General features: G+C 40.3%; 1 protein-coding gene across 1 annotated transcript; it reads right to left on the reverse strand.

The window, feature by feature from the left end:
• Positions 1-857: 857 nt before the first annotated feature.
• LOC139470084 (basic helix-loop-helix transcription factor amos-like) lies at positions 858-2,707 on the reverse strand. Its single transcript, XM_071252374.1, has one exon. It carries the CDS (start codon positions 2,531-2,533, stop codon positions 1,805-1,807), a length of 729 nt encoding a protein of 242 aa, XP_071108475.1. The 5' UTR covers positions 2,534-2,707; the 3' UTR covers positions 858-1,804.
• Between the last annotated feature and the right edge of the window lie 20,044 nt (positions 2,708-22,751).

Below are 22,751 nucleotides of genomic sequence, written 5' to 3' on the forward strand. Positions count from 1 at the left end.
CACAATCAAGGAGCATTCCCCTTCTATTTTATGACAAACGACACAAAGGCAAAAATCACACGTTAGTATTTGGCGTAGTTTGATGTGTGGGTGTGAAAATGTGAAATGTGATATAAACGAAACTGACAGATTTATATGTATACAGTATAAAAGCAAGAATAGATGTTGCATGTGATAAAGTTCCCAGAATACGCTTGTAGGCGGTCAGTGGACAGTGTTCACAAATCCCTTAAATCTAACTACAACCAAGTGTATCCTGGGTAACGCGATACATGTGTCGCTGACTATCTGTACCTGAAACACTCACAATGTGAACAAGCAGATATGTGCCGCTCGTGTGGAGAGCTGCTGAACTGGAGAGATTAGCTAGCGTAGTTTATGTCATTAATATAGCATATAGTCGGCTTGTCTCAGACCAGGCGTACGGCAATTGTGTATATTTGTGAAATAGTTGATGAAATGTCTGTATAAGACATCCAGCGCTTTCTCCTTTCATCCTACAGTGTTCATGGTCGATCTTTGCCTGAGTGAGTGAGTGAGTGAGTGAGTGGGTGGGTGGGTGAGTGAGTGAGTGAGTGAGTGAGTGAGTGAGTGAGTGAGTGAGTGAGTGAGTGAGTGAGTGAGTGAGTGGGTGGGTGGGTGGGTGAGTGAGTGAGTGAGTGAGTGACGTTTTACGTCGTCTGCAAGGTTGCAGCACATTTGCAGCGATTTGAACCCTGAGTGAGTGAGTGAGTTCTATTTAACGCCGCTTTGAGCATTATTTCAGTTACATCACGGCGCCTTAGCTTGATGTGGGAGGATGAACATTTGAAATAATCCTAATGCATGACATCACATATGAAAACAAACAAGATAAATTATGTAATAAAAAAGTTTATTTACAATTCAAAAATGAACATAACAATGGATTGGCGAATGTCCTGAAGACATGGACACTAGCAACGCTCAATATGAATGATTAAATACTATCATGGTCTTCAGACGGGTAATAAATGACTTTTCATAAAACAGTACAAAAATAGAAATAAATCAAGTCCAACTTGTTGTCGACACCTTAACCAAACTGTATCATATTGCACTCTGGGGGGTGGCTTAAAATCGGGAACATACGGAAAGTTTTTGTTTGTCCAACATTAAACACATGATTTACTTTGGATGGCTATTAGACAACCAGAATCGCCCGAGGCTCAATAAACCACCACGAGTGCTGCTTAAGTACGGCGATTAAAAATTCCGGATTTCTCAAGTGGCCGTTCAAAACTTCAAAAGATTATAAAACGAATTGAGAACAGCGACCTCAATCTCAGAGCAGTAAATTTGGAAAAAAAAGTGAAACGTAAATTTTAGGGGTCAAATTACTAAAACATGTTCAATAAATTGACTTTGAACTGGAATTTATTATTGCTAGACGTTAGTGTTGAACGTAAACAACGGTTGTTCCAAAGTCAAATATTGACTTAAGAACGATTTTAAGACTGGCCATTTCCACTTTTCCCGTGAAGCTAACGTGATGGGCGGTTGTACAGCAGTACTACCAAACACAAGAACCCGAGCTAGCAAATATGGTATGGTGAACAACAATGCACACGTGACAGGCAAAACGTCAATCAAACAGTAGCAGCCAATCAAATGGAAGATCGCTGTGTGGAAGACCGCGTGTTTTTTTCAGATGCAAAACGTCACAAATAGCATGAAATACAAACCACGAGGTGTCACTCACAGTTATAACAGCACTGACCTTGAATTGAAATTTACAAAGGTAATGTTAATTGCACTTGCCGCTCCTCCAACGAGGAATACATGTCTATTCTGAATCTGTTTCCCCTTCTTTTGAACTAGAAGCAGACACACTAGGGATCTGAAAGTTCTCCATGTCGCTGATATCAAATTCCTTTTCTAGCTTAATGTCTTTGGGGTCTTTGCCGTCCATGATTTCCTTCATGAAGCCGATGTATGTGATGGCAAGTCGGAGGGTTTCAATCCTGGACAGACGCTTCTCGTAGTTAAACGCTGGGAGACGCAGTCTGAGACTGTCAAAAGCTTCATTTAGATGAAACATCCTCTTCCTTTCGCGGACATTGGCTGCTTTTCGCTGAGGCATCGTTTGAATCCGTTTTCGTTTTGGTTTTCCGTTCGGACTCATCGCCGTTGGGGACGTTTGACTTGGGGTTCTACAAAAAGTCATGGAGGGTAAAACTGACGTCACCGGGGTCATCTGTGACGGCGGGGAAACGTCTTGTTGCTGTTGATGATGCCACACTGCGTTTGGTTGATAGATATCAGTGGAAGCACTGGGCGTGAACCCTGCGTATAAATTATGCATTGCAATGTCACTTCTCTCATGAACTGGATAGAACATTCTGTTTGGGTCTGAATTTTGGTAGCAGTCGAACTCGTTGTAGAAGCTGCTGTTGTGGGACGTGTCGCTGGAGTAGGTTGACGTTGAGGAGTACGGCGAGAGTTCCGTCGTTGTGTAGGGGATGTCGGTGTAAACAGTCTCATCCCCCATCAGCCTTCGTTCTGTTTCCATCATGTTGATAAACAAGGTGCGAGCCGCACTCAACCACTCAGAGACACTGTTAAAGCTTAACAGTAAAGTTCATATGTACGACTATATGCAACAGATGGTGGCTGTCACAGCTAAACTCAACAGGTAGCGAGACACAAAACTCTGACGGTAGGCACTGAGAGTCGAGCTGTTTTACCTGTAGCTGCACAAGGTATGTGATTCCTGTAGTACAAGCCTCATATTTATACCCTGTTAAGCCACAGGTAGCAAGTTCAACAAAAGTAATCGCATTGAAATTTAAATGCAACAGACACGCGACTCTTGATTGGCTGATGGCCAGGTAGGACTTCAGGAAGCAAGTCGACCACGTGTGAGAGGGCGGGGCTTAGCCCATCCACGTGACATCACCTGTCAATCATTTGCTAGGCACGAGCCAGCGCGACCCAAGCACGAGGGGGTTTTTACCCTTGGGCGATTTTGTTTCGGTTTGCGTTGTGGATTTGTCCGGCGAGGAGTTGGGTAACGTGCCTCGCTCGAGTAATTCGACAGCATAGATGTCCTGCCTTGGCAATTGTAAATGGGTTAGGGAAACTTGTTGCTTGAATCAAGATCGCGGCGTGATTAAAATGAAATTTTCGTTTTCAGCTCGCATAGCTACATTTCACCAGGGTTTGATTTAACGACAACACTGATTTATAGACACAGTATACGAACATGGATTGTAAAATTGTATTCACGTAAAAGAAGCGCATATATATATATATACATTTTTAAATACATGTATTTTTATATAGATTGTACCAGTTTAATAAAAAAAATCGGGGCTATTTCGATCCAAGGGAAGTTTTTGTTCATACAGCAATTTGATGCAGACTTGCTAAGTGTTGCGTTTCACCCTTAAAACGGACCTCAATACCCAAATATATTAATTTTGCCTAAATTGTTTATAGTTTGAAGATCTTTTTTCTAATATGATATATCGATAGCAGTTAGAAAAATATGATTATTAAAGGTCATCCCACAGAAATAACGACATTTATCCGAGGATGAACGATTGTAGGAATATTAAATGGTTTTTTTCCGATTTGGGAAGGAGCGTGTGGATAGAGTCCATCATAATATATTCTTTGAAGCAGCATTGTTATCAAAAGACAGAATTATAAACTTGAAATACTCCTACATAGTCGACTACCGACGGTCACGTACACAGAAAGTGATTTCTGTGAAGACCGCAACATGAACTATGGATCAGTCTCGCTTCCTTGTGAACAATTTAGCCCGAATTCTGAAATAAAGAATGGTGGGTGATTTGAGAAGGTTTCTGAGAATGATGCGAAAGGCAGATGGATGAATGAATGTGATACAGGTCTGAATAAATGACATGAAAGAAACAGAAAGGACAGAATGGTTACGTGTTGATAACCAGCCTTCGCACGTGTCCATGGATATACAGGAAAGAAAAAAGTCGTGAGAAATGAGAGAACGAAGAAATCAGTTCATAACAATTGAACAGATTGATGGAAGGAAACAATGGGTGAAGGATGAATGAGGGAAGAATACACGGACGAGCGAAACGACAACAAGTTCACGAGAAGTCGAGTGCCACTCTTGTATCAAAACACGTGGGACAAATCTCAAACTCGCTAACAATTTAATCCTAATGACTTAATCTTTGCCCATTGAGTGTTGTGGTGCTGGAGGACGGCTGTGTCGCTACACTACCGTCTCACTGTAATCCCTTACCAATAGAGCAACGATTACCTTCTTAAGGTACATTCACTATCAATAAGTTGACATCAAGATTGGCAAATTACTGTGTCACATACGAAAATATTTGGCAGATATTGACCGTATTATGTTCAGAAGGGCGACGAAATATTTAATTTTCATCGATGTTGTTTTTACATCTAGTCACGCGAAGCTGGTAGTTGGGGAGTTTAGTGTGGTGGAAGGTGTTGAGGGATAACTTGGATATGGACAAGGATTCACATCCTTTCACTGAATCTTGATAACACAATATTGAACATTCCAGCGGGAATTCCAAAAACAGATGGTTATATTTTTTCTTCATATTGTGAAGTTTTGAAAGTTTCTTTGAGATCACTTGACATGATTGTATGTGACTGTAAAGGAACGTAGGTGACAATACGTCTTAAGTGGATAGTGTTATCGAACTGGAACCTCAGTGAACATCTACGTCATAATCAATGGGAAGGGAACCTCATTGTACAAGAACGTCATAATCAATGGGAAGGGAACCTCATTGTACAAGTACGTCATAATCAATGATAAGGGGACCTTATTGTACAAGTACGTCATAATCAATGGGAAGAGAACCTCATTGTGCAAGTACGTCATAATGAATGGGAAGGGAACCTCATTGTGCAAGTACGTCATAATGAATGAGAAGGGAACCTCACTGTACAAGTACGTCATAATGAATGGGAAGGGAACCTCATTGTACAAGAACGTCATAATCAATGAGAAGGGAACCTCATTTAACACGTACGTCATAATGAATGGGAAGGGAACCCCATTGTACAAGTACGTCATAATCAATGGGAGGGTAACCTCATTGTACAAGTACGTCATAATCAATGAGAAGGGAACCTCACTGTACAAGTACGTCATAATGAATGGGAAGGGAACCTCATTGTACAAGAACGTCATAATCAATGAGAAGGGAACCTCATTTAACACGTACGTCATAATGAATGGGAAGGGAACCCCATTGTACAAGTACGTCATAATCAATGGGAGGGTAACCTCATTGTACAAGTACGTCATAATCAATGGGAGGGTAGCCTCATTGTACAAGTACGTCATGACCCATGCGTGCAGTTGTGCAAGGAAATGTATATACTTGTGCATTTACTTCAACTCTAAACAATCTCCAGACGCGAACGTCTCCTCATTGAGCAGCAGACTCACAAACAAGTTCTTAAACATGTGCACGCCGATGGAGAAGTGAGCCTACTGACATCCGCATTGTACGTCGTCATTTACTGCCACCAGGCACAGGGGGGAAACCTGTTACCCCGAACCCGGATGGGGAATGAGTCAACCAACAAGTGGGTTATCGCGTGGGTCATTTCAATTCTTCTCCTGACATCACAATGCAAAGTTTCCGATTATATTCAATCTTTTTTCTTTCCAACTTTCCGAAGAACGAGGTGAAAAAGAAACACCAGTCTCAACTTTCACATCGTTGTCTAAACAAAGGTGTAATTTACACCCTCAAATGCAACTCGGCGAAAATAGAAATCGCGTACATAACGATAGGCTTTCGTTGGCTACTTTACACGTCATGAGGAGTTTGGGTGACGGTATACTCGATAAACACCATGTCGATGGTTTAGGGCTGATGATGCAGGTTCATGATGCGGCGGTGTTGGGGGAGGTGTGTGTGTGTGTGTGTGTGTGTGTGTGTGTGTGTGTGTGTGTGTGTGTGTGTGTGTGGTTTGGGTAGGGGGACTTTTAAAAGTGCTGATTAAGCCTAAATGCATAGTAAGCCACTTTTTCACTGAGCCAGGTTAGATTTAGTTGTTCAATATTGAGGCACATACGACAATCCAAGACTAACAATGGTTTAAATTCACTTTTGCTAGGTATGATTTGTTTATTGTTTTACACACAGTCAGCACTTTCCCAGCCTTGACGACCAGTCAATATTCCAGTCGCGACCACATGTGTTAATGACGACATGAAGCTAGGTTGCAGAGCCTGGTCATACGACTTCAGCTGTAGTCGGTGTTTAGACGCATGAGGTTCTTGGAAACAAGTTTGGCCGGTAGCAACCCTGCCCGTGTCATACCACGCTGACACTCCGTGGTGTAGTGGATGGAGTGTCTGTCCGGAGACCGCCTCCGTGGTGTAGTGGATGGAGTGTCTGTCCGGAGACCGCCTCCGTGGTGTAGTGGATGGAGTGTCTGCCCGGAGACCACCCCCGTGGTGTAGTGGGTGGAGTGTATGTCTGGAGACCGCCCCCCTGGTGTAGTGGATAGAGCGTCTGCCCGGAGAGCGGAAGGTCTGTGGTTCGATCCCCTGGCCGCGTCATACCCAAATACGTTCAAAGATGGTACTTGTTGTTACCCTGCCTGGTGTTCGACATTAAGGGGATAAAACAAAAAATGTTCGGCTCGGAGTCAGGATATGGTGCCTGAGAGTCAAACTGCGGCATGGCATCTCAGTGGGCTATCATGTTAAACCAGCAGAGGTCCGGACTATTACAAACAGAAACATACACACGTGCATGAACGTCGCTAAATAAGTACAATACTTTTGAACGCGACGTTAAGCCCCACTTCACCTCATCGCACCTCATAACATGAACTCGGACACAAAACAGTACAGTTAACTACGTTTATAAAGAACACGCTTATAACGAACTGACCGATATAACGAACTTATTTATAGTTTATAATTTATAATTTATATTTATAATTTATTTATAGTCCCGGCCATTTGTTGTATATATGTTGTATATATGCTTATAACGAACTACGGTTATTACGAACTAAAATTAGAGGTCTTTTTGAGTTCGTTATAACCGTAGTTTACTGTAGTCTCACAAATTGAATCTATTTCGGGAATGGAAGCTGGACTTTCACCATGGAGACATTATAAAGAGGCTGGAGCAAAAACAAGTGGGATGGTGTTCCCGTGCATTAATATCTTCTATACAGGCTGGTGCATGTTCCATTGAATATCACACATTGATCTTCCACACTTATCACGCATGTTCCCCGTCATGCCATACCAAGTTTCATGCACCACACACGCCTGCGTTCAATACTCTGTCATCTCACAAACACACACACGTCCACACATGCATTTAAATAAGACATTTGTTTATGACTCTGACAAATTTATACAACATGCTTAATATCAGTCGCATTTCCTGTTTCGAGAAAAGTGAATTCTTTTGTCCAGGGAAGAGTTTTTAGGTGTCGTGATTCATCATAAATTCACCCACACGACATTGCATTAATTGTACATTAAAGACACACCACTTTTTACCGAGACGTTTTTTTCTTAAAGTGGTCCAGGTTGCCGGTCTTCTTTGTGCAATGACCTTCACTTTAACAATTTTTGGAAACCTAAAACGGACGCGGATTTTACTCAGCGCGTATTTTTTGCAAGATTAGCGAGAAGTATCGGGTGTGAATTAATTCAGGGGTTGAGTCCGGCAAAGCAGCGAAATGGGTAACGCGAGACGTTTGATAGAGGGTTCGCTTGACTCGGCTCGGTCGGTTCCTTATGTGTCCTTGTATACAAGGTGTATTGCGCGAGCCATTGCGGTCTGGGGTGAGGAAGAGAGTTTGGATCACGGGGTAAAGTCTTACCTGCAGTAAAAGACACTGAGATAAGAAATGTAATTCAAATATTCTTTTTATGGATCCCGGTCTTTCTTAAAGTTCATACAAATATGTTTACAGTAAAATACGTTTATAACGAACACGCTTATAACGAACTGACAGATATAACAAACTTTTTTTGCTGTATATTTGTTGTATATATGCATATAACGAACTACGGTTATAACGAACTATACTTAGCGGTCCCTTTGAGTTCGTTATAACCGTAGTTTACTGTACGTTGAACTGACATTCATTAATTATAAGCGCATTGACACCTTGACAAGCAATAAATATAGACTAATTTAAAGGATCTGTTACTTATTTTATGGAATCAATAAGTTGATCACATTTTAGTAGCAACTGTGACATACACATGAATGTACTATTGAACCAATATATTTTTTTTCGATTATTTTAGTTCAAACGCATATGATGCGGTATACAAGTACAACACAAGTACAACACAAGTACAACACAAGTTACAAGCACTAGACGACCTCATAGTATTATGTCTACGTTGTTCTTTTTAAAAAAAGGCTATCACTTCTCGTTCTCGAGAACACGCGCACGCGAAGGTAAAGGGAGGTAATCATCGGCTATATTGATTAAATCGTCGTAAAATGCCTACCATACGCTTGAAGCTATTGTCTGACGGCTAGACTGTTCATTTGCCTACAGCCAGATCGCAGGGGATTTCTCGCAGAATACTGGTTGTGACAAACTGATGTCTCATGCATGTCTACAGATATTTCTTGCTGAATAATCCAAATACAGTCCAGTCCTATACTTATGCTTTCTACTCCCTACTCGAACACGGATGCAGATTTATGGAAAAGGAGAGGTGTTGATATACACGTGTTAACATTAACGTGTTAACATTCAAGCCGTACCACGTGTCAACATGCACGTGCTATATGAACGCAAATAATCCCAGTAAAAAAACACTGCTTTGTTGGTTGTGTTGTGATACTTCTAAAAAACGTCCCGAAGGAGCTGGTAATAGTGTTGTAATGCGTTTAGCTACAAACACATACACAAACTTACAATGTATCGTTGGTAATAGGCTTTATAAAGCAGAAGTGCCCCCCCCCCCCCCACACACACACACACCCCCAACCCCCCCCCCCCCCCCCCCCCCCCCCACACACACACACATATTTCTGGTTCCGTGTGGTATTTCTTATCATTTCATTTTTTATTTTCTTGACAAATGGCCAAATGGCCAAATGGCCATTTCTTATGGTTATGAAAGGTTTTGTCGCTTTTATTCTAATTCTATGTTTCTGTTATCGTTGATACTCGGGAGATCTGATGCATGTTAAATTTAAATTGCCTTTCTCGCAAAAAGCGAGCCTATCTTTTTAAATGACCCGAGCAGCTGACTTCAAACAAGCGATGTTGCGGAGATTCACACACTGTGACGGGGTCGATTATAACGTTACAGACGCCGAACACTAAATCAGGTGCTTTGTATACACATTGTACGCCGCCAAATTGAGATAATTGAAGGATTGTGGTCTGGAAAAATAACACGACATTTCTCACTGTGATAGACATTATAATGTCACAAAAAAGAAATTATCGCTTTAGAATATATCCTTTCAAACTCTTTCAAAGTCAACTATGAAATTGCAAGTCAGTGTTGCTGACCCATGTACACCAGCCCACACCTCTATTAAGAACGTAAATTCACATATCACACCGGTCTCTAAAGAGATAAATCGTCTTTGTTGAAGTCAGCTTCGCAGGAAGGGTACACCAACCCTTTGATCAAGGCTCCAACAGTATGCTTCTGCGCATGACGGAAAGACCCCCTGCATCGATACGACAAGAATCTGACAGCGCGCCGCCATGGCCTACCATGTTTGGACAAAAACTGTGTTTTTTATGTCGCAAGCTCGCGAGCTCTCCCCGGGGGACGAAATTCGAAATCTGTTTTTTAAACTTTGGGTGTTGAAGCACAAACTTTATGGCTGTCACACGGGGCAAACTCCAAGGTCCGGCTCTTTATAGTACGGCGGTGACGGTGCGAGGTGGACTGGAGCCTGGCCAAGCACAAAGCAGGCTTTATGCGGTCGTTGGGCCGTTTGATGGCGGTTGAAGCAGTCACGGGAACAGGGCATTGTCCAGTACTGGCCCCTTGTCCGGCCATCACCGGTTTGATCAGGACGAAAGAGAATAAAAACGGGCCAATCTCTAAAAAAATCTTGAAATTGACACAATACTGCCAATTATGTAAAGTGTGAGCCACAAAGTGGACATTAATTAACTGTAGGACGATAATGAACGAGTCGTCTTTATTGGAAGTTTGATAAAGGTGATTTGATTGTGCTGCTTGTAACGATGTATGACTGAAGGCGTTTAGCTTTTCATGCTTTCATTACACATATAGTTTGTAAATCTTGATGTTGAACCTGTCCTCAAAGGTAACATTCACTGAGATCATGTATTTACCTTTCGTCATGTGAAACTCCTCTATTTGTCTTGCAATATTTTATTTCATGTTTTGTCTACTTACAATAATAATAATAATAATAATAATAATAATAATAAATAATTAACAATAATAATATAATAATAATAATAATAATAATAATAATAATAATAATAATAATAATATGACAACAACAATAATAATAACATGAAAGCTCTTCATTATAGAATTGTATTGTGCACTTTTGCACACATTAATTTGTCTGATGATCCTCTTGTGAAGCGTGTCATGACTCATGATGAAAACAAGGCATTCCACAGTTTTCTTAAACGAGCCAAGGATGTAGGACATAATCTCAATGTCAATGTCGATTCCGTTGAGGCTCTGTACTGCTGGACGGTACAGAAATGAGTGTCAACCAAGCGAAGTGTATATCAAGTCAGCCCAGATTGAGTTTTTCAAGGAGAGGCTATCTGAACGACCACTGCAGTTTATGTGCCGTGTGTTGAGAGGGTCAGCAACCCTGCAGAGTCCTTTACTTGGATGAAGTCGGCTGGCCTGAAAAGTGAAACAGAGGGCTTTCTGTTTGCTGCTTAGGACCAGTCACTTCCCACTCCAAACCGTCAAAGTGTGATTTTGCATCAAACTGTGAACATGAAATGTAGATTATACAAATATGGCACAAACACACTATCTTAAGCGACATAATGGCGTGGCTCGATCCTTTTATTACCGCCTTCGCCATGCTTGTAGTTTTGACACAAAGGTTCATCCATGGTACGACCCTGAATATGTAGACGGCGTCGTGGAGAATGATAAATACAAATTCTTTGGAATGGGCCCATATACAGTCTCAGACCTATCCAAGCCAACAAACCTGATATTGACCTTTTTGATAAATCCAATGAAAAAATTTATATCATTGAATTTTCTGTCTCTTTTGACACTAATGTGGTTGGCAAGATTCAGGAATAACATGGCAAATATGCAGACCTCGTTTTCGAAATGTCACGCTTTCATCCTAAGTACCAAGTTGTTTTGACAATGCTTTGGAAAATAGTACTATATAATGTAAGCAGTGATGTGGAGGTTATTGTATGTAGGTGCTCAACTTATCTGTAAACTTCCGGAATAGCATGGGTGGATGTCAAGCGTTATAGAAACTTGCGGAATATTCTGTGATGTTGAAGTGACACTGGACTGGAATCTGCTGGAGGCTGGTTTGACAATATAAGTGGAGAGGGCGCGTCCCCGTCTCATCTCACATCTCATCTGACATTTCATCTGACATTACATCAAGACCAGCTTATCACTCCGGATTCCCAGCCTTGGCCTATCTCGGAAGCTTGACATCTTTTTGACTTCACCACTGCCATCATATTTTGTATTTGATACTACTATTGAATATTGTACAACCACACTATTGCATACTGCCATTGTAATTGATGTGAATTATTTTATATTGATTTGTAAACCTTGAATTGTTGATTGTCTGTGAATGGGTACCCGGTAGGATGAGCTGATAATGTGACTCTTCACCTTCTAGCGCCTCACAGACAGTTTGGGTTGTACATCATCATCCCCATCATCATCACCATCATCATTATTATTATTATTATTATTATTGTTGTTGTTGTTGTTGTTGTAGTAGTAGTAGTAGTAGTAGTAGTAGTAGTAGTAGTAGTAGTAGTAGTAGTATAATGACGGTTATGTCGTGAAAAATACTGTAAAATCTATGCATAAAAGTTATCTACAGTAAAGTACGGTTATAACGAACTCAAAGGGACTACTAATTTTAGTTCGTTATAACCGTAGTTCGTTATAAGCATATATTCAGCATGACTACAGCAAATAGTCGGGACCAAAAAAGTAAGTTCATTATATCCGTCAGTTCGTTATAAGCGTGTTCGTTATAACCGTACTGTACGTCGATATCCGAAGCCGTTTCTCGATTACCGAATAGCAAATACATGTACGTATAAAAAACAACAGCACAATTATATAAATTATCCAGGAGTATTTTCCAATCAAGGGCGTTTATGTTTTTACGAAAGTCTATGATTTAACAATTTGTGAATTTAAAGTGTTCACTTTGGTGCATTAAGAGTGAAAAACGTCACGGTTGATTCACAGCGAGAGTGTCGCTACACACACACACATTCAAAGCCGAATCATCCCCATCGACAGCAACCGACACCAGCTCGTCTACCCAGTGCATCATACACCGGCAGCTCTCAATGAGATCAGCGACCTCGAAGTGGTTCCGACTCGTTAGATATCTGCTAAACATAATACCACCCTCCACACAAGCACGAGTCGGTGACGGTAACGTCTGACAGAGTCCACGCCACATTGACGACGTGTTGTAGATGGGTATACTAGCCTCAGACCCAGCGTTTCAGACAGCGATCAGGACCGGGATAAAAGGGGCTGTTTTTAATTGTTAAAGTTGCCCAATTGTCCTGGACACGTGTGTAACAAACTCAGGAGTCTCTCCGAAACGCTTTAACTGCTTTTGTGCGAGATATTTTGATAACTAGCCGCACGTTCTGGGCTCGAGTGCGCGTGTGGGTTATGTTAAAACATTCATTGACACTGCCCTGGCTGGCGAACAGTATAAAGTAAATGTCATTAAGATATATTTGGTGATAAAGGATATGTTTTTACTTCGTCGACTACACGAACACGGCTTGTTTTTAAACGGCTACCCCTATAATAGGCTACAATATTCCCATCAAAAACTTCATCAGCAAATAAAATAACCTTTGAAATTAGTAAAAAAACGTTTAATACAGCAATTTCCCCGTGTTCGATACATGTAGGGCATGACGGTGGCTGCTGGTCACTGGGCGGTTCGGCTATTAAACCCATAGTTATAAAACGAGGAGTAAGTGTGGTATCAGAATAATGGCCACGAATGAAGTCCAATTGTGAAATATAAGCGGGTTACCGGTATTTGAATGGTGATTCTTTGTTAGTTTTATGGCGTGATGCGTTCCGTCATATGACGGCAGTGAAACCAACAAGCGTGACAACAAAGGGGGAGATTAGCTTTGGCCTCTGGCCCTACACAGCTCGTGATGGTTAGCTGAAGGATGGACAGTAAATAAGTAAAAGCGAAATCCTTTCCATAGTCATAAGAAATCTCCGTAAAAATAAAGCCGATTGTGGTATTCCGACTATATCATGAACACGTGTATATGAATCACTATCAAATAGTATTGATAACAGTCGTTCGCGAAAAGATCAGTGTATCCTGTCCAACCTGTGACGCCCGTCACAAACACATGCAAAGGAAGGTAATTGCTCACCTGAAAAATATGGTACCAGTCAAAATAGGTACATCATTTTTGTCACTGATGCTTCCAATATGGAAAAGTCATCGACATGCCTACAAAAAAAACGTTTTGAGTGAGTGAGTGACTATTGTTTTACGCCGCTTTTAGCAACATTCCAGCAATATCACGGCGGGGGACACCAGAAATGGGCTTCACACATTGTACCCATGTCGGGAATCGAACCCAGGTCTTCGGCATGACGAGCGAACGCTTTAACCACTAGGCTACCCGACCGCCTTCAAAACGTTTTGAAAGCTCTACTGAGGCCTTGAATGTTTGAATACGCCTTTAGATACTTGATATGATGTGACATCCAATAGCCTAACCGTAACGTTATATTTTCAAGGTGAGCAGGTGTTTTATTAAATTGACAGGTGTAACATTGGGCTTTCGATGAAAGAAGGTCGTTCTGAAAGTCAAAAACCTTTTTCTGAAAACCTCTTAAAATGTTTAATATTTAACAAACGCTTATTAAAGTAACATTGTTGGAAAAAAGCTTTAGAGGCCAAAAGAAATTCCTGAACATTCTTTACATCAATTTATCTCCAGTTTATATCTTGGTTTCCCAACATTAAAAGTATTAAAATATGATGCGATGAATGTATCGTTTTTGACACATGATGTCGAAATCTTTCATAAAAATATTCGTTTACACATCCTCCCACTTTAAGCAGCTGGGAACGAGAGACTAATGTTTAAAAACACGATGTCAGATTCAACCGGAGATAAAATATGATAAACGACCATACTTTATTAAAGTTGTCACTTTCTGACGGGCACTTGTTGGTCACGTGACGCATGTCACTTACGTCGCGTGGTCAGCCGACGTCAATTTTCAAAAGACACGGACGGCGATTCTGTAATAGACACTGATATCAACAAGTCCGAAATTGAGAAGACGAGCATGGGCGACTCGTTCGATACTGGTAAATATGCACACTTGCGTGAGTCTCAATTGGGCGAGTTTATCGTCCAGCGGGTTTTCACAGCAGGGCATCGAAGAGTGACCAGTGCCGACATTGTATATGTTGTCAATGAGCTTGCCTTGTGGCTATCTAGGTCAGCGCCGACGTGCACCTGCTGCAGAGGGCGGACAATGGCTAGATAGGGCTAGATAGATATGATAGAAACAGCACCAGAGGGTAGAGGTCAGGACAATATCGTAAATTGTGTCTTTCCTTTGAAGCTGCTGTTTTAAACATTAGAATAACGTAGGCTTCTAACGGCACACATCGTTCAGGTTTTTAACACGTAGTTCCATGGAATTGATACGGGTGTCGTTAACGGTAAATCAGTGGATGTTATGGGACATTCGGTCAAATAACTGGCGATGGAAAAAAGTGGATATAAGTCTGTATGATCTCAAAAGCTCTTTGAACTCTGAATGTGTCCTGTCTATAGAATATAATTAAACATCGCTGTTAGGTTCCATTATAAATAAACGTTCGCTTGTCACGCCGAAGATTCACGACATGGTTCAATTCACGACATGGGTACAATGCATGAAGCCCATTTCTGGTGTCATCCGCCGTGATAGTGCTGGACTTTAGCTAAAAGCGGTGTAAAACCATACTCACTCACTCACTAACTGTTACTAATATACACTACAAACAATCCAAGACAAGAATCGTCGTTCTGAATAATTTGTCTGGTAATCTTTCTATTTATTACTCCGTTTTATAGAAGAACTTCAGCAAATTACTTGTTTTCACGAACCCAGTAAGTCAAATGCAACAGCATGACATGGGCCGCATCACACACTGGTGCCCAGTCCGTAGTCGACTACGCACACTTCTTAGTGCAAGGAACATGCAGATAGTGCTAAACCGCTTGCGTCATACTCCTGACGTCACGCTTGTTGTATTCTGACGTCACGCTCGTTGTACTCCTGACGTCACTCTCGCTGTGCTGCTTCTGACGTCACTCTCGTTGTGCTGCTACTGACGTCACGCTCGTTGTTCTCCTGACGTCACGCTCATTGTACTTCTTCCCTGTATGTAACACTCGTATATCCGTTCTGAAACGTTTCCATTTCAACCGGTGTCAATCGTAAATGTATTAAACTTGAAAACACCAGCATGTTACACAGAAATCCTACCGCAACTCTGAGAAAAATACCACCAACGGCGGTATATGAGTTGGTATTTGAGTTGGTATATGGCTTGGTATATGAGTTGGTATATGAGTTGGCATGTGGGTTGGTATATGGGTTGGTATATGCTTTGGCATATGGGCTGGTATATGAGTTGGTATATGAGTTAGTATATGGGTTGGTATATGGTTTGACATATGGGCTGGTATATGAGTTAGTATATGGGCTGGTATATGAGTTAGTTTATGGGTTGGTATATGGTTTGGCATATGGGCTGGTATATGAGTTAGTATATGGGCTGGTATATGAGTTAGCATATAAGCTGGTATATGGGTGACATATAAGCTGGTATATGAGGTAGTATATGGGTTGGTATATGGGTTGGTATTTGAGTTTGTATATGAGCGAATATATGAGCTGGTATATGAGTTGGTATATAAGTTGGTATGTAAGCTGGTATATGAGTTGGTGCATGAGTCGAAGTCGTACAATCGACTCTGTTTATGGCAAAGATTTCTTATGAAGTTGGAAATGGTTTCGCCGCTTGTGTTCACACAACATACACTGTTTAATATGTTTGAAATTGAAGCAACATAATAGAACTCATACGCAATAAATAAATTGATGGTATTTACAAATAATCCCACCGCCTCTGTGGTCTTGTGGTAGAGCGTCCGCCCGGAGAGCGGAAGGTCCAGGGTTCGATCCCGGGCTACGTCATACAAAAAGACGTTAAAAGATTGTACTTGTTGTTACCGGGTCTGGCGCTCGGCATTAAGGGGCTAAAACAACGACTGGTCGGCTCGGAGTCAGTATACTGTGTCTGAGTGGGGGTATTCATGTTAAACTGCGGCATGGTATCTCAGTGAGCTAGCACTATCAATCGGCATCAGTCCGGACTAGTACAAGCAGCCACATACATGTACATGCACGTCGCTATAGAAGTGCAATAATCTTGGACGCAACGTTAAACCCAATTTCACCTCACCTCACCTCACCTCATCTCACCTACAAATAACCCTCGCGGTGTCACATGAGATGTAAAATGCATAATTTCAATATGTAATAAAATGTCATGCAACCATAATGAATTTATACTACTTAGCTTTACTTATTGTATTATTACACAATTAAAGAATTTAATTACATAATTAAGGAATGTATTTTCATAATTAAGGATTTAATACACATATAAGGATTTTTTTTTATATAATTAAGGGATTTGGAGAGATGAGTTAACTGTTGATGGTCAATAGTGTATCAAATGTAAATTGGTTTGGACATTTAAGGTATTTTATATAAAACAGAACATTTCGTTGTTTGAAAACTATCGCACTTAACAATAAGAGGAACGCGTCTCCGACAGCAATAGATGCATTCCATCAACAGATTTACCCCAGCAACAGCGTCAAGATGATGCGCACTACATACCTACAATAACTCGTGCGGAAACCACAGTCTTTTCATATCAAATCTTTGACATATTCCATTAATTATTCCCCTTTAGTAAATGTCAAGGCAGGTAAGTGTTTCCCAACTTTATTCAGATGCGCCACAATTCCCAAAGACACACAGCCCCCGTGTAAACATTGATGCAAATCCTTGTCTAGTAGTGTTAAATACAGATCGCGATTGTCCCTCCTCAAACAACGGATATTCCGACATAAAATATTAGCATAAAATACAAAAGCAAAAATCCCATCAATCTTTCCCAATATAAAAAGATTCGCTGACATGCCCTAGCGGCTTGCTCAGTCTGTCATAATGTCTCTTTACGGAAGATTAGGCGCTTAATCCCGTGGAGACTGCCCAATGTCCAGTCGTGGTGTGGCGCGTTTTTGGCACGTGCTTCCAGGTCATTGTTGGTCAAGACTGTGTTGGAAGTGTGGCGTCCTTTATAAGTGGCCCTAGAGCAAGATCAGCCATGTTAATGTCCCAGCTAGCGACACTGCCAAATAGCACGGGTCACAAAACATTTTCTGAGTTTATGGATTGTGCGCAGGGTTAGATTTTCATGCCAGTCAACCGTCAAGAATTATAATATCTTGATAAGTCTGATTTTATGCTTTGAGAACATGTGCCAAATTGAATACGGCCGCATAAAGCAATCGTTTTTCCATCGTTATTCTTCTCTGCATGACATTGATACTATATAAATATTCGTAAACAGAAATCACAAAATCAACACGACAATGACAATTTGCATTTTTTTCCACTAACGCTGAACCCGATATTTTTAAGATATAAGACTGCCAGCTTTCTTGATGTCACACAAGATATCATTGTATTAACATAAGTCTGCATTTGGCCATGAATTAACACAATGCGATCAATATAGAGCATTGCAAGGACATGTTCCACCTCCTATTCGTTTTATACAAATCAACAGCAAATATTATTAAAATGCTTAAATCAATGTCTTAGGCACATTAGGAATCTGAAAAGTAAAGTGTGGTAGAACGATAGATATAATGACATAATGTTCATGTTGAAAAAACCCGACAAATAATAAAATATTGAAAGTTTCTATAGCCTTAAACTGAGTAAAATCCCATACTGTGCCCAAACACTGTAAACAGTTTTTATGTGATTGTCGTATTGGAAGAAGAGGATACAAAGCGGGCTGAAAAGCAGTCAAGCACCACAAAAAGTACCGATTGCAAATTGATCCATTAATTTTGCAGGTGAAAAATGACGAAAACGCTCCCCTACTGTGTGTACTTGACGGTCTGCTTTGTTTAATCGACACCTACTTTTGTGTGTTATTAATCGTGTGTAAATACGCTTATGCAACAGGTGGCTCTAGAAGGGGGTGTCTAAAAGGCCCAGTGTAATAATCCAGTGATTGAATTGTTGTAAATGCATGGCCTGAGGCTAATAACTGACGAGCATACAGGCCAATACAAACCGTTTATTTCTGTCGGAGGCTGGGCAGGTTTGGCTAGGAGCAGTTACCACGAGCACTCTACGGCTTGATCTGATTGCCGCTTTCATAAAGTTGTGAGAGGTTATTTCTGAGGGCAGTTATTAAAACAGTTCCGATAAAGGTATAAAAGCGTTACTTATGATATCAGTAAACAGCGCAGTTTGGATGAAGTTGTTACGTTTCAAAACAATTTTTTTACCAGACCGTGTTCTATACTGATTTCATCAATGTGTTTCACACTAAACCATTTAAGTCGATAACTACTACTACTACGTCTACTACTACTACTACGTCTACTACTACTACTACTACTACTACTACTACTACTACTACTACTGCAAGAAGTAGAAGTAGTCGTAGTAGTAGGGATATGGCAAACAGCGGCGTTAAATTTTACATAAACAACTACTGCTGCTACTACTATTACTACTACTACTACTACTACTAATACTACTGTACCGTACTTCGACACTCGGTTTTTGCTGCATTTCTAACTGTAAATGATACTACAACTACTACTACTACTGATATCACTACCAACTAAAAGTGTTCCTCCCTGGACGGCTGCTGCTACTACTTCTGCCACTGCGACTACTACTACTAGGATGGTACGGTTTCGACTGTAGCTGCTGCTTCTTTTGCCCCTGTCATGTATAATGGTCTGCCTCAAGTCATCCTGCTAATTGTGACCTTATCATATGAATACACACACTAAACTATCCATGTATAATATAACTTCAACATATTAAATATCGGCGGAATCAGAGGACATCACTGATGATGGTTCGACACACGCTTGTCTTGAGGATTAAAGACCAGCTTAAATCTTCACACATACATGTTGATTTCTAATTTAGTGTTAATGAATATTTTAAACATAAATATAAAGGGTTTCCTACGGAAGTCTTTTAGGGCCATTTTTTTAAAAAAAATTTTTCGATAGTATCTTGAAATTTCAACTTAGTATCTTGAAATTTCAACTTAGTATCTTGAAATTTCAAGATAGTACCGAAAGAAAATAAATAAACAAATGGCCCTAAAAGGCTTCCGTAGTTTCCTTAAGACAATATAGCATGTGGTTAAAATTCTCCGGTATCGTATTCACGAGGAAGTTCCACCCAAAGTCTGTACTAAGATACTCGAATTCAAGATAAGACAAGTGATCTTTTATTGAATTCGATAATGATTAAATGGCATAGTGAACAGCAGAAAAATATCGGGACAAAAAGGGAGATCTCAGTATTGGAGCACTGTGACTTGGAGAAGATAAGGCTGTGTTGTCGACTGTCCTTGGTTTTAATAACCGTGTATTCGGGGCGCACTGTTACGCAGGAAACAAAACCCCGCCAAACACGTGCATTGAATTTAAACTAAAACTATATTAGCTCTATGCTGGAAAACACATGTTGCTCGGAAGCGCCGAACAGCGCGCCCGTTGAAGTTCGTCACGTGTATTTCCGCGAAGAGCTCCGTAAATGACGCGAAACGTTCGGAACATAAAACTTGCGAAAGGAATGAGTCCAACATGACTAAAGCGATCAACCTCTGGGTTATAATAGTAATGTGCCAGCGACAGTCAATTGTTCCAGGTCAATTGCCTGTAACTAAAAGTGGCACATACCAAACAATATAAACGTATTTTTTGGCAAGATCTATCAACCATTAACACTCCAGAATCTATTGATTGTGTTGCTAAATGTGTTCTAAGAATTTGATCGTTTTACGATATGCATGACACAGGCAACATTTCGCTCTTGACAATCAGCGGCTGGACGCCTGCTTTATCTGTGATTGAATCTGAAAATGGGAGAGTTGGCCATTACCGCTCTCCACCCGTTGTAAGATTCATGCAAATGAAAAGAGGCTAAAAGCGAACAAAACACGCATTGAAGATAGTCGTTATTAAAAGCAATTATAGACAATTGTGGCTTGAAAATATTTTAAAAAGTAAATTAATATCGTTTTAGTTTAATGTACCATATGATTTTGATTTAATGTTGATGTTTGGAGAATAATAATTTAGGATCTGACTGATATTTCATTGTTTCCTAAGTGTTCAGGTGTTTTAATGTTTCAAGAGTATGGCACATTTGGTGGTGAAAATCGTAGTTAAGGGCGCTATCAAAGTATTTAACTTCTCTGATTGCCTAGGCATACAAAACATTAAATCCCCTAAAGCACATGCATTTTACGGGGGACTTATTATGATGTCCTAGAATTAAATTTTCTTTGGTTATTGTGGTTTTTAGGCATTCATTTCTTAATTTCAGCCCCTTGGTTTTGAAAACAACTAACACCGTGTACACAAGCACATTCGGCGTGAAGGAGGAAGGAGCTGATCAATCTCCTTGTCGTGTCCCACATCGGTTGAGGCTAATATAATCAGTACCCTTTTTGAAAAGGTCACGGGGCCAAGGCGACCTATTTCATTTTAAAGAGTTAGGTACCTTAGCTACCAGGATCCGCTGAACATTTGTTCCATTCCCAGTCTATTAACACCCTAACCAGCTCCTGAGTTTATCCCAAGTGTAAACGACATGCGTATTGGCGGTTTCATCAATAGAATCATAGTTTGTAATTGTTAACAAAAATTTGATGAACAGATATGCGCTGTGTATTAACCCTTTCTGATTATGTTTTAAATATTTTTACTTCTCGAAAAAATATGAATGACACTACGATGTTATCTTAACCAGGGTATGATGGTACGATAATGATCATCTTGTGGTGTTATGACATAGAGGATATGGAAAATAACAAAAATGTCACAGAAAAGACAAGATCTGTTTTAAAGAAGGTGGCACTTTAACGACCTTCACATCCCACTTATGGCTGTCGTAAAAAAATGGTTGCTATGGATGCACGTGCAGAGGATATGCGACGTCTTTGCGGCAGCATTTGCCACGAGGGCGCGAGGAACAGCCGTGAAATTTTAATTTCACCTCCGTCTATAAACAGGGTTAAGCACGGCTGTTGAAGGTTATAAATCTGTCCAAAGGATCAACGAAACAAAAACCTCTTGGTCGGTTGGAGTTCAATCTTGCGACATGATTTCACACTTCGGTGGGGGGCATGGGAGTAAATTCAATCAACATTATCTTTAAATTAACCCACAAACGTGCACTTCAACCTCCCTGTCAACGTCAGCATTTCAATTCCTTTGAACATAAATCGACGATAAATTTACGAATTCAATTTGAAAGAGTTTTTGTACCCCTTATGTTCAGTGGTAGCCTTTGACGTTTGATCTGCTCTGTCTGGAGTAAGCTGAAGGCTGTAGACGGCTGTACATATTAATACTGTAGACGGCTGTACGTATTAATACGTAAGACGTATGAATGTTGCTATTTGTTTAATGACTCTATTGTTGACACGGAAATCAAAACCCAACCATTGCGCCTCTGACGCGTTCCATATTCTACATCCCGATTGTTTGCCATGGGCAAATACACATATTTCGAATGCCTTTTGTTAATAGCTAGATTACACAATCTTAACACAAGATCGGCTGAGGGATTTTGAAGGAAATGAGAGTGAAACAGTTTATTAAGCCCCCCGTCCTGTACTTGTCATTGTGTATTAAATATATAGGTATTGCACAAATGCCACTAAATTGGTTATAGAACGCACATAACTATATTAAATATGTTGATAGTCGTAACGCATGCGCACGCACAAAGATTCATTTATGTTTGTTATATTGATGCATTGAAAACACGAATTATTATTATAATTATATATATACTGATTAGACGTATCAAGTCGTGATTACTTGTGCAGATGTCCAGCCTGTATGTACATAGTACAGTTAATAATGAGGATCGGGGGATTCACAAGTGCATCTCGGTCACAAGACAAGAAAAAATCGACCTCGAAAAAAGTTAAATCAACAAATAAGAATATATAGAACAATAATTGACAAAATCCTTTCCATATCCAATAGATATCTCTGCATAAAGCATAGTCGATTGTACGATTCCGACTATATCATAAGCTTGTGTTTATTGATCACTTTTAAATGGTAATGATACCTAGTGTTTATGAATCACTATCAAATAGTAATGATACCAGGGGTGAAAAAATACCTAACAT

This window comes from Haliotis cracherodii, unplaced genomic scaffold, assembly GCF_022045235.1.
Source record: "Haliotis cracherodii isolate W230 unplaced genomic scaffold, xgHalCrac1.p SCAF_20, whole genome shotgun sequence".
NCBI lineage: Eukaryota > Metazoa > Mollusca > Gastropoda > Lepetellida > Haliotidae > Haliotis > Haliotis cracherodii.

What these genes read in the sequence shown, in the direction of transcription:
- LOC139470084 (XM_071252374.1), bottom strand. Translation starts at nt 2,533, where the DNA reads ATGATGGAAACAGAACGAAGGCTGATGGGGGATGAGACTGTTTACACC.